The 15,368-nt window shown below is 43.6% G+C and overlaps 1 protein-coding gene across 7 annotated transcripts in view; it reads left to right on the top strand.

Moving 5' to 3' along the window:
* Positions 1-14,103, top strand: part of hivep1 (HIVEP zinc finger 1) — a 59,572-nt gene extending 45,469 nt beyond the window's left edge. For 6 of the 7 annotated variants that reach the window (XM_031874815.1, XM_031874818.1, XM_031874816.1 and 3 more), the window contains 7 exons: positions 1,345-1,398; positions 3,743-9,525; positions 9,632-9,765; positions 9,877-10,052; positions 10,790-10,891; positions 11,608-12,140; positions 12,358-14,103. In XM_031874815.1, the coding sequence (XP_031730675.1) occupies positions 1,345-1,398; positions 3,743-9,525; positions 9,632-9,765; positions 9,877-10,052; positions 10,790-10,891; positions 11,608-12,140; positions 12,358-13,500 (7,925 nt within the window). In that variant the 3' untranslated portion in view covers positions 13,501-14,103. Of the gene's footprint in view, positions 1-1,344; positions 9,526-9,631; positions 9,766-9,876; positions 10,053-10,789; positions 10,892-11,607; positions 12,141-12,357 lie in introns of all 7 variants that reach the window. The other variant, XM_031874819.1, reaches the window with a different exon arrangement.
* Positions 14,104-15,368: the final 1,265 nt, after the last annotated feature.

The raw sequence follows: 15,368 nt of genomic DNA, 5'->3' as shown, positions 1-15,368 counted from the left end.
CACACACACACACACACACACACACACACACACACACACACACACACTTGATGACATAATCCACTGACCTCTTCTGTGGCCCGCTCGTGTCCCCCCCCCCTCCTCCTCCTCCTCCTCCTCGTGTTCCCGGCATAGCGCTGCGATTTTTGGGAACCACAGAAGAACGCCCTCCTTCACACTCCCATTAACATCTGTGCAATCTAGGAAAATAATAGTTACCATTGGTCCTCGAGGATTCGTCTCGCACAGTAATGTCGTGCGCAGGGCACAGGAGCTACGGAGGGTTTGTTTTTCCATCTAGTACCAACATGTGAAATGCTCACTGTTTTCTGTTTTTACTCTTTACACACACAGAAAAGCAGATTTCCTGCTTCATTTCATTTCCTCGTTGCTTTTGGGCCCTTTGCACATCCACACGCACAGCCCAGAATATGTTTCAAAAGTAGAGAGACAAATAGGGAGAAAATACAACAAAAAAAAGCTTCAGATTTCCCTCAACTAATAAGAAAAACAAACTGTTAAAATGAGAGTTTTGCACTGAAATGTTGTTTTCATATACGTATATTTGTATCAGTCACAATTCAGCCTGTAAACTAAACTTTTTTTATTTTTTTATTTTTTTTATAAAAAACTGAATCGAATGAGCATCGGACATGCAAGTGCACACTCACGATGTACACACTCCCACAGCCTGTGGTGGCGATTCCCTCTATTCCACTGTGTATAAGCCATTCACGCCACGCTGAGCCAGCGTATGTAATTAATATTGATTACAGTAACACAAAGTTTATACCGCGTCACCTCCCACACATCCATATGCTTGTGCAGAAACAGGTTCTTCACCTGCTGCATTGTGGGTGATGAGTGTGATGTATAGAACAGCTTCCCAGAGGGGTGTCAATGGTCTTTAAATATGCAAATTGGCCCGTGGGTTAGCGCTCGCTCCGTGATGATGAGAACGAACCCACCACATTGACTTGTTTGCAAACTTAACCCCGCGTACCATACATACTCAACGCGGTTATTTCTGTAAGTGGGTGTGCTTGCATGGTTGTGTTATTGTGTGTGCGCTCAGGGCTTGCCCTCCTTCATAATTACAGTAGTTTCCATAATGGAATAGTGTGCTTGCTCTCTCTCTCTCTCTTTTCTCTGTCTCTCTGTCTCTCTTTCTCTCTCTCTCAGCTATGGAAGAATATCTGTTTTTCATTTGAAGGACCTTCGTCCCGCTACAGCCGTGTGGGAAGCACCCCCAGCATCCATTAGTGACATTCTGCACTGCCTTCTGCCGCGGAGCGAGAGTCCGTGTGCATTTGGGCTGAAAATGTTTCTGTTCTTGTCTTGCAGATAAAATCGAAGAGGCACAGAAAGAGCTCAAAGACCCCAAAGGCTCACAGAAAGGTAAGAGGTGTTTTTATCAAGACTATGAATGAAAACTATTGTTTTTAATACAAAATGGGTTAAATCTCTTCTCTTTCATTTGCATGGCAGTTTGCTTTTGTAGTTTTTTTTTTTTGTTTGTTTTTTGCTAGTTTAAAATGAATAAAATGCCTCCTTTGGGTTTTTCACTGAAAGCTCAAAATAAATAAAATTCACTGGTTTGTCGTTGCAGTATTTGTTTTTCCTTTTATTTAGCTGTAATTTAATGACACCCATTACCGATTTGATTTATTCAGAATGGTATATTTACACTGTGGAGTTAGTGATAATATTTGGTAACTAGTTGCTGTGAGTCATCTGGAACTTTGCAGCAGCCACCACGTTTTTGTACTCCCTCAGTAAAACTATTTGCAATATACAAGTTTATTTGGCCTCTGCAGAGTGAATATTTTACAACAGTGACACTACAACAATGGTATTATAACACATGAGCATTTTCTTCATTCATTGTAATCCCTTTGACCAGCACCTTTTTAAAAAGACCATAATTCTGTCAGAAGCTCTTTCGCACGTGGATCATTCGGCCACTGTCTCTATTGTGTATATAAAAACCACCAAGCTTCATACGGGTAGCGAATAATTAGAGAGGGGAGGAAAACGACATCAGAACAGACAGAATTTGCTGATCGGTTGAATTTTATTTTTATCCGGCGATAAGCCTTCACACGTTTTTCTAAGTTAAAGCTGAATGTAGACAGTGACAATGTTGTTTGTTTGCAAAGTGCCTTTTTTGTTATGATGGAAAAGTCTTGGTGAAGTCATGGAATCTCTTTTACAGACTTGTCCTAGTTGTGGGTTTGAGGAACTAATCCTTTTCCCATGTCTTTCACCAGCAGTTGATACAAATGTGTTTCTCTGTGAGGCGAGCTATTGAAAGTCACAGGGTTTGCTTTGAGAGCGTGTCGCATTGGTTGTGTGCAGCTTTCAAACGTTTTCATGTTTGTGTCGGAGAATGGATTCACTTATGTAAAGACAAGGCGTTCCTCAATCTACTTACACTGGAGACCTTGAGGGAACCGTGACCTCATCTTGGGAAATACCTACACAGGCCAGGAAACTGTGACGGGGCACTGCTGATCTTATGCAACATGTTCTGAAAAAACACACGGCTGAATCACCACTCGACAAATTATGGGACTGCATGGTATGGGTGTTCCCTTTTTTAAAAACAGAGCTGCTTTATTGTTGGAATGCAGTTTTGAAAGCGGTTGCATTTTCTGATCAGCCACCGTACTCTCAGCGACTCTCTTATATAATGAAGCGTGTGCCTCTGTGGTGTCACACAGCAAATTAAACACAACTAAGGGTGATTTGTCTAAATGATACAAATATATCCCCATCCAATTTCAACAAAAGAAGCTATTGATAAAAACAATAAATTACAATGAAATGGGTTAAGCTTTAGTGAAAGCTTTACAGAAATTGAATGTGAAAGGTTATGCTCTGTAACTTTAAGCTACACTTCAGTGTTTTGCTTTATGTAACAGTTATGCATGTTAAATATCAATAATGTAATTGTTTTGCACTATAATTGTACGGTCGTCACTGGTTTCCAGAATGACCGCATGGCTCTATAACAAAGCAATTCAAACATAAGTATTAGTTTTGATTCAGTCTGAGAGTGTTGAGTGTTTTGTATTAGGGGTGCAGAAAGTGTAAACCTCTAATGGTCACCAGAGTTTGCACAGTTTATATGGAGGAGAATAACTATGAAACATAAGTGAGTGAGGAATCAAATAAAGGTAGTATAATAGGAGGCAAATACTGTAGTAACTTAAATAATACTTGTTTGCTTTTTAATCTAAGAAAGAAATATGTTTGCAGAAAAAGGTTATAAAGCAACTGTGAGGAATATAGAAATTAGACGTAAAAAACAATAAATTGGTAGAGAAAAATCTAATGTTTATTGATTATTTGGGAGATAAACTGCACCCATTATTTTCCTTCACATGCTAAACTCTGTTCAAGTAATGTTACTAATGTTTAAATGACAGTTATATAATTGACTAGTTCAAAAAACACAACTGCCATAGCTTTGGGTATTGGTTGCTCAGACTTCTCCACTATTTTACTAATTTGAAAATAGGCACCAAATAACTAATTGTATAAAATGTTTGATCTCTAAATTGTATTTACTATGCTAGAATTATCTGCACTCTCTCTAAACAATTGAACACATTTAGAAATGATTTTCTCAGAGGGGCCTTTTGAGCTCACTCTGCTCATATGGTCGGGTGTTGGGGAAAGTTTCGAGAAAGATGGTGTTGTTGTTCCAACTGTGCTTTACTGTCTCCTTCTCCCACAGGGATATCTGAAAGCAGTCGGAGAAATGCAGATAACATAAAAGGCCTAAAGAGAAAAAAGGTTGTTACAGAGAATCGGCTCGAGAAAATTCCGAAATCACCGGTGAAGAAGCCCCTGCATTTGAAAACATCTGAAACTGCGCTTCACGAAGCAGCGTCCAAGGAAACTACACCTTCTTCTTGCTGCTCCTCCTCCAACAGTCCTTCCCACAATCCGTCAACATCCCCCAGTGAGAAAAGAGACCCACAATATGCCCAACCAGTTGCGACATCCCCTCACAAGGGGTCACCTTCCACCGACGCTGACAGGCTGAAGCAGGAAGAAACGACCTCCAGGCCACCATCACTTGAGCCCATTGCTGGTGAGAAGGGCTCATTGACTAAAGTGTCTCAGTCCAAAGACAGCGAGAGCAGAGAGCCCAGCTTTGAGGGGGATCCTTACCACAGCAGTGCTCCACTTGATGTTCTACTTAAGGCAATGGAGCCTGACTTTAGTACACTGGCCGAGAAGAAGAACTCCTTGCAGGTCGCAGAAATCGGAAAACCAGCTTCCACCCTTAATGCTCAATCTAGTTGTGAATTAACAACAATGCCAGCTGTCAATATTGGTCTTCAGAACCCAGCTTCCCATATGCAGACTTATTATATTGACAAGCAAGGCAACTTTATTGGCATTGCAGCACCACTACAGGGAAATATGCAGACATCTACACAGGGTACTCCCATGCAGTCCTCTCCGCTTGCTACACCGCATTTTATGCCGGAAAAGAATAGCTTGCACGTGAGCTTTAATACTGGACCATCAACTATAACACATGCACCTGTTCCCTCAGGCTCCAATGCTTTGCCACAAAGCCAACCACCTGTTGTGCACACATGCCAGTCTCTCTCAGCAAGTGTTCCCAGCACCATTCAGGTCCCAGTTACACCTTGCAGCAACCAAGTTCAGATGACCTCTGTAATGAATTTTGGTGCTGATCAGGTTTCCAAGGACCAAAAGCCTAAGAAGCCTGGAAAGTATGTTTGTGAATACTGCAGTCGGGCATGTGCAAAACCCAGCGTGCTGCTCAAACACATCAGGTCTCACACAGGGGAAAGACCATACCCCTGTGTAACTTGTGGCTTCTCATTCAAAACCAAGAGCAACTTGTACAAGCATAAGAAATCACATGCTCATGCTATAAAACTGGGTCTCATTGCACGCTCTGAATCTGGAGGTGGCTCACTCTCTCAAGAATCAGACAAAGCCCTAGGAACACATTCAGAGGCAGAAGAGAGTGGGGACAGTGACGAGGATGGTAGCACTGCAGACCTGGACCCTGACTCGTCACAGAGTAGTGTGGCAGCTATGTCTGAAAATAGTTTACAGAGTGTAGGTACAACCCAAGCAAGCCACGGGGAAGCAGACTCATCGGCTATGTTTGAGTCAATTAAAGCAGCCCCAGGTCAGAGGACGCATGAGCCCAAAGTCACAGCTGCACTTCCAAAAGTTGTTGTATACCCTGTCAATGTCTCCCCTCTGAGGGCAGATAGCCCGAGAGTCACATGCGCAGCACCTGAGCAAGCGGCTGCACAACGGCAACGAGAGTTCCAGACTGCTAATATGAGATCAAGCATCACAGTCCTGTCATCTCTTAAAGAGGTGGATGGTACAAATCCTTCACTAGATACTGTGAGTGAAGATGAAGACCAACATTGCAAGTCTCCACTGTTAGGTGGACATGCTCAGCTTCAGAGGCAACAAGCAACAGACTTTTCCCAACAGCAGCTGGTCAAGTGTCTACTAAGCCCTCGCAGTTTAGGAAGTACAGATTCTGGCTACTTCTCGCGTTCTGAAAGTGCTGACCAGGCAATGAGTCCACCTAGCCCCTTTGTTAAGATAACTCCACCAGTGGACATTGACATTGCCAAGAATACCCTTCCCAATGTCCCTCCTGTGGCTGCCACAGTAATGCATGTAGCAGCTGAGCAAAAGCCACGAGCCACAGAAGGACAGATGCGTCCACCATTAGAAGCCAAAGCACTCTCTCTGGAAGAACGAATTTCAAAGTTGATATCCGATAATGAGGCAGTAGTTGACAACAAGCAGCTGGACAGTGTAAAGCCAAGGAGGACATCTCTCTCAAGGAGAGGCAGCATAGACTCTCCTAAATCATACATATTTAAAGACTCATTTCAATTTGATCTTAAACCAATAGGAAGAAGGTCAAGTTCCAGCTCAGACATTCCCAAGTCCCCATTTACGCCTACAGATAAATCAAAGCCAGTATTTCTTCTCTCTGTACCTTCTCAATACCCACCAATGGATTGTTTGCCAATAACAAGAAGTAACTCTATGCCTACTACACCAGGACACTCTGCTGTTCCCCTTAATGTTGCCCCCATCCCCCACCCTCTGCGAATTTGTCAGTCATTTGATGACAAGATGAGTTTGTTTAATGATGAAGTATTTTCATCAGCCCCATCAACTCCAAATCCAGCAATACATTCTCGTACCTTAGTCAGACAAGCAGCAGTGGAAGACTTTACCACAAGTGAGGGACATGGCCTCCCTACTGTTCGCTCCATGGATGAGGGCTATCATGGTCAAAGCAGTTCCACTGAGCTGATGCAAAGAAGCAGATCTTTTGAGCACAGTCAGGACAGAAACAGAAAGCCTCAGCAGAACAAAGGCACGATGTACGAGTGTGAAACGTGTCGGAATCGGTACAGAAAGTTAGAAAATTTTGAAACTCACAAGAAATTCTATTGCTCTGAGCTTCATGGTCCAAAAAACAAGTCAATCATGGTTAAAGAAACGGATCAAGATGTTTTTCACGTTAACATAATGCAGCCCACAGTCCCTAGATCAACTAGTGGCACAGGAATACTTGATCAACAGACATCAATTAGGAAGAGAAGGAAAATGAAAAGTGTTGGAGATGAGGACGATCAATCTCCGACTGACACCATTCCACCTTGTTCGGTTAGTTTTGAGCTACCGACAGCTTTGGCAAGTCAGACTATTTCTCAGCATGCTGTAATAGTAGACATACAGCCCAAAAACAATCAGTCAAAGCTACCTCAGATTCAGCTGTTAGCTAGAAGTATTAATACTTCGGATTCCAGACTGTCACCAATACGAGAGACCCAGATCAGCACTTCTCCTAAAGGACAATTGCAAAGGCAAGGCAGTGGTACTTCCGTCATCAGACACACCAACTCTCTCAGCAGACCCAATTCATTTGAAACTGAATCTGTTGACAGGGCCTCTCCTGTTGATATTTTGGAGAAGGATCCCCTCAACAAACTCAAAACTGATGCAATAGCAAATGTCTCAGCTGACAGCTACCATGAAAAAATGTCCCAACCCAAGAATGCTGACTATGGAAAACAAAGGAAGGAACAATGCACTGATGGCGCAGTAGCAGCAGTTGGTGACAACACTACTCCTGTCCATCAGTCTCGTCTGGTTCGTCAAAATAACATCCAAGTTCCTGAGATTCTGGTCACAGAGGAGCCCGACAGAGAACATGAAACGCAGACTACTGAGCCATCGGATAAGCCTGCAGATCAGTTCAGCTGGCCTCCGAGAAGTGAGAGCTTGTCAAAGGTACCAGCAGAGAAACTTCCGCCGAAAAAGAAAAGAATTCGTCTTGCTCAAATGGATCACTCCTCGGGTGAATCCAGTTTTGAGTCCAGCCTCTCGCGAAGCCTCAGCAGGGAGAGTAGTCTTTCTCGTTGTTCCAGCATCTCTGCCTCTTTTGACAGAGATGAGCCATCTAGGTCAGAGAGTCCTTCCAGAGGGGAGTGTGTCAACAAAGTTCCAGAGCCAAAAGGTTTGCCAATAGCCTTCAACACCCTTGGTGTGCCTGGTATGATGAGGCGTGCCGCATCTGAACAGATCACTTGTACTCAACCATCTGTGGAGATTTCATGCGACTACCGTAGCAAGTCCTTTGACTGTGGCAATGTATCCCCCAGCAGATCTCTGTCACCTGCTGGCCAGCCAAAAAGTGGACAAATCCCTCAAGTTTCCCAGGTGCCACTTATTGAAAGGAGGCGGGGGCCATTAGTTCCCCAAATGTCTTTAAAGATAGGCCTCGAGAGTCAGCAACCTGTTCGGAAAGCTGTCATTCCTCTAGATAAACCTCCCATTACGAATGTTAGCTCTTTAACTCAGACTAGATCCCAGCAGATTCACATTGCCAATAGGCGCAATGTGGCTCAGCCTTTCATCCTGCACACTGGAGAAGCACCCTTGCAAAAGAATGAGCAGATTGTGCAAAGCATTCATTTGGGTAGCCTAATTCAGCAGCCTCAAGTCCATGGCCTTCCACACCCTTGGCATCAAACATCAAGGGTTCAAATATGCCAAAAGATGCAACCACCTCTGAGCCAGATCGTAGTTTGTCGTGAGAATGTCCAAAACAAACCAGCCACCTCTGAAGAAAAGAAAGAAAGAAGTTTTGTGCCCAAATACCAACTGCAGTGTCCCGCTCTGAGAGCAAGCCAAACATTTTCATTCTCCAGCACACAGGGCACGCAGACAGCCTTGCCAATTTTAACAATACCTATTGCTAATCCAATCTTGAGCACGTCAGACGTACTCCAAAATGTATACGTTGGTCAACCCAATCAACAGGCCTCTGAGATTAAGACACAGACTGTCGTTTTGTCAGGTGAACACCAAAGGGACCCATTTGGTCAGAACCAAGCAGGTGTTATACCATTGCCACAGATCCTCATTACTCACGAGCAGATGCACCCTGCTCCCTCTGTGTCCAATAAAAATAGTCTCTCATCCACTCACAGTGTAGAGAGTGATAGTCATGCTGTACCAACAACAAAGAAGGACAGGACTCAAACAGTTAGCACTCATAACCATACTGGTGAACAAGCACCTTCTCTTGGGTCTTTACATTGCACAAAGAAACTGTCTTCAGTGACTCTATGCCCACAGCAGGAACCCACTGCTTCAAGTAAACGAATGCTGTCACCTGCCAACAGCTTGGACATCTACATGGAAAAGCACCAAAAACGGGCTAAGGATGAGCATGGCGTGGCCTGTCTAACTGACGGCAGATCGGTCAATTATCTTAATTCTAAGATGTCAGAGGTTACCAGACAGCGGAAGTTTACACTTGTTAGGCAGGTTTGCACAACTGAACCAGTGGACAGTCCCATTGAAACTGAGGCCCCACCTCTGCCGCAGGTTAAAACCGATGGGGAGAAGGACTCACAGGCTACTGATGACGTTAAGCCCATGTCACCTGACAGTGCTGGGCTGAATAAAGACACAAGCACTGTTATTCATGAAGAGGCAGGCCCTGCCCTTAATATTACAACTGGTAGCCAGGGCACCTCCATGCCAGCTAACAACACTCTGAAACCCCAAGAGAAAGCTGAGGAACAGAGATGGACTCTTGCCAAATCTCCTATTAGGCCCTCCAGCTTTCACGGTGGTCAGGTGAAACTGACCACATCTGTGTCTATGGTAAACACCAAAGACAGTCATCGCCTGTCTTTCCCCAGCTTGAAGACTGCCACCACTTTCACGTGGTGTTTTTTGATGAAGCGGAAACCTCTTCACGTTCCACAGACTGACCTGAAGACTTCAGCCTATGCTGTCTGGACTGTCAGCCCTAACAACCATAACCTGCTTGGGTTGCCCACCAAGGTGGTCATGTCTCTGTTTGACTCCAAGCAGAGCTCCAAGAAAATGCACTACACCTCGGCCATAACAACTAGCGGGAAATCCGACATCTTGTCTTACTCGGGCAAGCTGAAAGACGTCATGCCCAGGGTAAGATCTGACGCAAAGTTTATATTGTTTTTATGTTTCTGATATACTGCTGACTTTTTTCTTAAATGAAATCAATAAATACATCAATCACCTCTTCTCTCTGCAGGTGCCAATAACCCAGAAGTCTATATCAGTTGAAAGCAGAAGTAAAGTGCAGCCAGAACCTCAGGCCAGCATCGAGTCAGACAAGGAGGTGGTATCTAAAACAGAACCAAGACGGGTCAAAATATTCGATGGCGGGTATGATTCAGAACTATTAATTTAATTTATATTATATTAATATTAAAGATCTTATATGCTTGGTTTTATGGGTTTGTCTTTGTCCTTCATGGTTCTGTTGCAACCCCACAGATACAAATCTAACGAGGAGTATATTTACGTACGTGGGCGTGGACGCGGTAAATACATCTGTGAGGAATGTGGGATCCGCTGCAAGAAGCCGAGCATGCTACGCAAACACATCCGCACCCACTCAGATGTCCGGCCATACCACTGCGTCCACTGCAACTTCTCTTTCAAGACGAAAGGTTCGTGCTCATTGGTCGATCAGTGTCCAAAGCTACGAATCTAAAGCTGCTGCTCCTCTACTTGTCATGGCATGGTTGGAGATGGATTTATCAATTTTTCCATCAACCAGGAAGTTTGAACTTGTTTGAATGTGGCGAAGTCTCTGGACTTTCACAATAATCACTTCTACAAAATGAATCAAAAAACATTCTAGTAAATAAGATGGAATGTATTCTCTGATCCAGATGTTAACCATCTGTGTGATTTCTCAAAATGTAATGTTTTTCCGTTAAATTGCGTTGTCTTTAAACATACTGCGCTGTATGTGGTTCTATATTACTGAATACATATGCACCATGATGAATATGGTACCTCAAATTTCAATAACATTTTGGGACACTGATCTCATATCTGAACATACTCTTAGTTTTTACTACAATTCATATTTGAGACATATTTTTAATAACTTTGAACTGCTACAGTTCAACATCTTTTTTTATAAAATGTAAGATGTTTCCCCATCTCTTAAACCAAGACAGTATGATTCACTATTCTTTATCGAACTTGCCTACCCACACCACACTGCAGAACAGTACTCGGTGTCAGAGCAACCCACGTTCATTTAAAAATGTCTTTATCAGTTACTCACCCTCTACGTACAGCTTGCCCAAAGACCGCATTCTCTTACATAAACTCCTTCTGTGCTATTGTTTGAGCTCTACCCACCCGGAAGACCTCACTGCCTCTCTTCTTGCAGGGAATCTGACCAAGCACATGAAATCCAAGGCCCACAGTAAGAAATGCATGGAGATGGGGGTTCCTGAGGGTCTCATTGAGGATCAGGATGCAGAGGACTCAGGTACAGTGCTTCACTGGTCTTTGCCAAGAGGGAAACACGGAAGAATTGGTGTGCTCAAAGGCTTATCAAACAAACTGAACCATTCTCTGTAAATTAAAGGCTTTATTTACAGTGACAAAGTGACTTAATACAGAGAGGTCTTGTTTTCCCCATTTGCTTTGGTTTCAAACAGGATTAACCTTCTTGGAATAATTCTCCCACGGTCATGACCTGAGATATAAAACACAGATTGTCCCCACTTGTGCTCTGTTGCTGTGTCGATCAATAGCTTTGCCATGTTCTAATTAGAAATGCTAAATGCAGCTCCTTCCTCTGTTAACTCAAAGCGCATGTGGGCGGCATGCACAGCATTTAGAAAGGAAATTGCTGCGTCTAATTTTAGAAGAAAAAAAAAAAGGGAGAGAGAGAAGCTCCCTGAAAGCATTCTATGGTCCCAGTCTGTTAAGAGCATATTTGTTTTTCCTCCTCTGCCTGTGATGGAGCTCAGGGGCATGTGGTGATGTGGGGTGTGAAACACTGCAGCAGCACAAAACCTCACCGAATTGTTAATCTGAGTGGTGTTTTCTCACTGTGTGGAAGAAACTGACATGATGATAGAAGATCTTTAATGAATAAAAGTGGTTCAACACATATATGTTCATATCAGCTCTGATGACTCATTTGTTCCGCAAAATACCAAGAATAGACTAACTTCTTACATATCCTATCATCTACAGGGGACCGGAGTCAGGTGAGCAGTGCAGACCGCCAAGATTCAGAGGGCGACGACTCCGATGGCCCCGATGATGAGGAGAATGACGACAACGAGGAGGAAGAGGAGGATAGCCAGGCAGAGTCTGGTCTGTCTACCAACCCTTCTGTCTGCGCCAGCCCTCAGCACATCGCTTCCAAAGAGCCTGAAGTCCCTCCTAGCACCCTGCTAGCCAAGATGTCAATCTGCTCAGTCTCCCTGCCTTTCTCCCGGCCTCCAGCCTCTCAATCCTACGCATCAGACTTTGAATCTGTCCCCATGATGAGCCCCGTGTCCCTGAGCAAGCAGATATTCATCTCTGGGTCCTGCTGCAGCTCAATGCCCCTCCCTTACTCTCCTCCGCCTGTTGCCACCACATCAGACTCCTACACCTCAGACACAGAGTCGGTGCAGATGATGAGCCCAGTGTCCCCGTGCAGGCAGATGTCCATCGACTACCCTGACTTTGAAGTGCCCCCTAGTCCCCCAGTGCCAGGCAAGGGCTCCAAGCTAGGCCAGGTGAGACCCATGTATTCTCGTTGTGTCTCTGTCCACCCATCCTTACTTTCCTATCAATACTCTTACTTTGAATCCTGCATGCGGGGCACTTCCACAAAGCTCCTGTGAATGTTCTGTCTTGTTGATTCTGATTCAACTTAGTGGACTGCTCCAAATACCATTTTTGATTTTGCCTCGATAAATAAGACTGAATATTGAATTTTCTCTCTTTCCACAGAACACCTCCTCGGCACCTCCCGCTGTGGCAACCAGCGAATCGGGCATACCCGTGAACCGCAGCACTCAGACTTCCTCTTATGCTTCTCAAGGCCTCGTGCACTTTCCCCCACATGGTCTATCCCAAACGCCAGGAACAGAGACCCAGACGCACCTGTTCAGTCACCTGCCCCTGCACTCCCAGCAGCCGTCTCGCTCCTCTTACAGCATGGTACCGATTGGGGGAATCCACCTGGTGCCCGCTGGCCTGGCAGCTTACTCCACCTTCTTACCGATCCAGGCGGGCCCCGTCCAGCTCACCATCCCAGCAGTGAGCGTCATTCACAGGAACACAAGCCCGTTACCAGCTCTCAACACTCCACCCCATCCGGAGGGCTTGCAAACCCAGCCACTTGTGGTGCAGGAACCAATCAGTAGTGTGCTGCCCTGCTTCCCCTTAGGGCAGGTCACTGGCCTGCAGGCTCAAACAATACAGCCAGTAGGTCTGGAGACACTAAACCTCATGGGGCTCACAAACACAGGCCTGGCATCCACACAGCTGCTGCCCCAGCAAGGGCTCACCCTCAATGCCACCCTCGGGCTGCAGGTGTTAGCTGCCAACCCCACCTCCCAAAGCAGCACCTGCCCGCAGACACACATCCCAGGTCTGCAGATAGTTAACATCGCCCTGCCTGCCATCATTCCCTCTCTCAGCCCCCTCTCCACACGTAGTCCTCTCCCTGGGTTGTCAGAGAGGCAGTGCAGCCCTGAAGCTCCGGGAGCTCAGCCGTCTCATAGTGAACATTGGCTTGGTTCTTTACGGAGCTGCATGTCTGCTTCCCCGACCGGCCCGTTTAAGGTCAGCAGCTGTCCAGAAGTGGCCTCGGGCAGCAGAGCTAGCCCCGGAGGCAACAGCAGCAGCAGCAGCAGCAGCAGCGCAGAGCTCACACAGACCGTTGAGAGGCGAGAAAGGGATAAATCCCCACGGCAGCATCGAACACCAGCCCCTGAGAGAAGAGCAGACAGTGCTACGGAGTCACCAGTTGAGGGAGCTAGTGATCCTGCACCTCCTAGACCACCGCCAGTGCCCAGCTGGCAGAGGGTGAATGATGACTATAATGAGGTATCCAGTGATGATGAAGACAGACTGGTCATTGCCACCTGAAAACCCCACACGGAAAGCTCTTCTTGTTCTCTTTTTGTAATTCTTGTCACTTTGTAAGACTGAAAACACTTTTCAGGGGGTTTGTTTCGTTGCAAATCACCTTTCAAAGCACAGATGCTGACATTCATATTGTACGTGCAATCATACAATTATAATAATGACCAATAATTTTTATTTGTACCTTTTTTTTTGTCCGCTCCAGACAATTTCTTTTTTTGTACATGTTGTATAGACAATTGTGCCTTTATGGAGTTTCTTGTTTAGGAACCTGTACATAATTCCTTATAAATTCAGTAGTTGCTTGTTTATTTAAAAAAGAGAGACAGAAGTAAAGAGAGGCATAAAAATGGAGGATATCAATTTAATTTTGGAGGATTTGTCATTCGTAAATTAAATTTATGGAATTATAAATGTTGTACTGGTATATGTACATTTCTATGGATTATTGGGCAATGTTTGTGTACAGATGTTGTGTTCAACTATTTATTATAATCCATCTAGTGCCCATTATGATTCATAAGTCCATAGGTATGTGCATTATGGTAGCTTTACATTGCTGTATCAATATTCTTAACTGTATCAGTAAAAATTTGTTTACAAACATTAAAGTGTTGTCTATATTTGTCAGTTCAACAACGATAACATATTTAAAGTGGACTGTGGTCGATCCCGTTTAGTACGTCCATATGGAATTTGTGTTTATTATCTATTCTGTCGTTTATTATGTCACATTTAATATTGTGGGCGCCACATTTCCCATATTAAAACATATAGAAACTCAACCCGAAAAATATAATCGATCAACAGAAAATTAATTGGCAACATTTTAATATTTGATTAATAATTTTACCAAATTATAAGCAAAAATGGAAAAACGTCCCTGGTTCAGCTTCAAATGATTTTCTGGTTTTCTTATACTTATATAATGATGAACAGAATATAGTTGGTGTTGGTTTGAATAATCTAACATTTGGAAACATCACCATGAGCTCTGTTTTTTTTGTGTACAATTTGCCGACATTTTAGAGACCAAACATCAATAATCAAGAGAACACGAGGTAGATTAATTCACAGTAAAATAGTAGTTTAGAGTTTTAACTAGATTCAGTTTTAATTCAGTAAATGCATAGACAGTATGATCGTCATTAATGGCTATGTCCAAGCAACCACAACTCAAGTGTACAAATATTGCACCAAGCTAGCATCATTTTGTTTGTGTGCAACTTTTCATAAAATTACAATCGACTCCAGTAAATCAGAGATATTAAGAGTTAATATTTGATGATCTACAGCGACTGTACAAGGTCGACTCTCCCCGACATGTTCTGCAGAGACCAAACTTTTCATACTATGCTACGACTTCTGCCTCACGTATTTCACACATACTATACTGTGGCTTTTTTTAATCACATTTTTGACTTTTAGACATACTATACTCGTCCATATAGTATAACTAATACTTGTATACAATAACCTTTTATGACCATTTTAAGACACTGTATTATGGCCTTTTTGTACTTTTTTTCGACATTATGCTTTATATTATGTTTAATGGCTTTTGTGATATACTACTACTTTTTCTGACTTTTTGACATACTATATACTATGGCTATTTGTCTACTTTTTCTAGACATAACTTTTCATCACACAACATTCTAGAATTACTTTAACGACGTTAATGATATTTTTATGACATTTTGATTAACTACACTACTGTATGACTTTCTTTTTGACATTCTGGATCTTAACTTTTCAATATAATTTTGATACACTGTACTAATACATCTTTTATTTTTTTTGTACACACTATTGTAACTAATCGATCCCTCCCATGCACCAGGAGTCTCTGTTGCTTGTTATAGATTGTC

Source organism: Anarrhichthys ocellatus, unplaced genomic scaffold (genome assembly GCF_004355925.1).
Source record: "Anarrhichthys ocellatus isolate YVR2014 unplaced genomic scaffold, GSC_Weel_1.0 scaffold84, whole genome shotgun sequence".
Lineage (NCBI taxonomy): Eukaryota > Metazoa > Chordata > Actinopteri > Perciformes > Anarhichadidae > Anarrhichthys > Anarrhichthys ocellatus.
The sequence above is the reverse complement of the archived record's forward strand: the minus strand, read 5'-3'. Positions and strand labels throughout refer to the sequence as shown.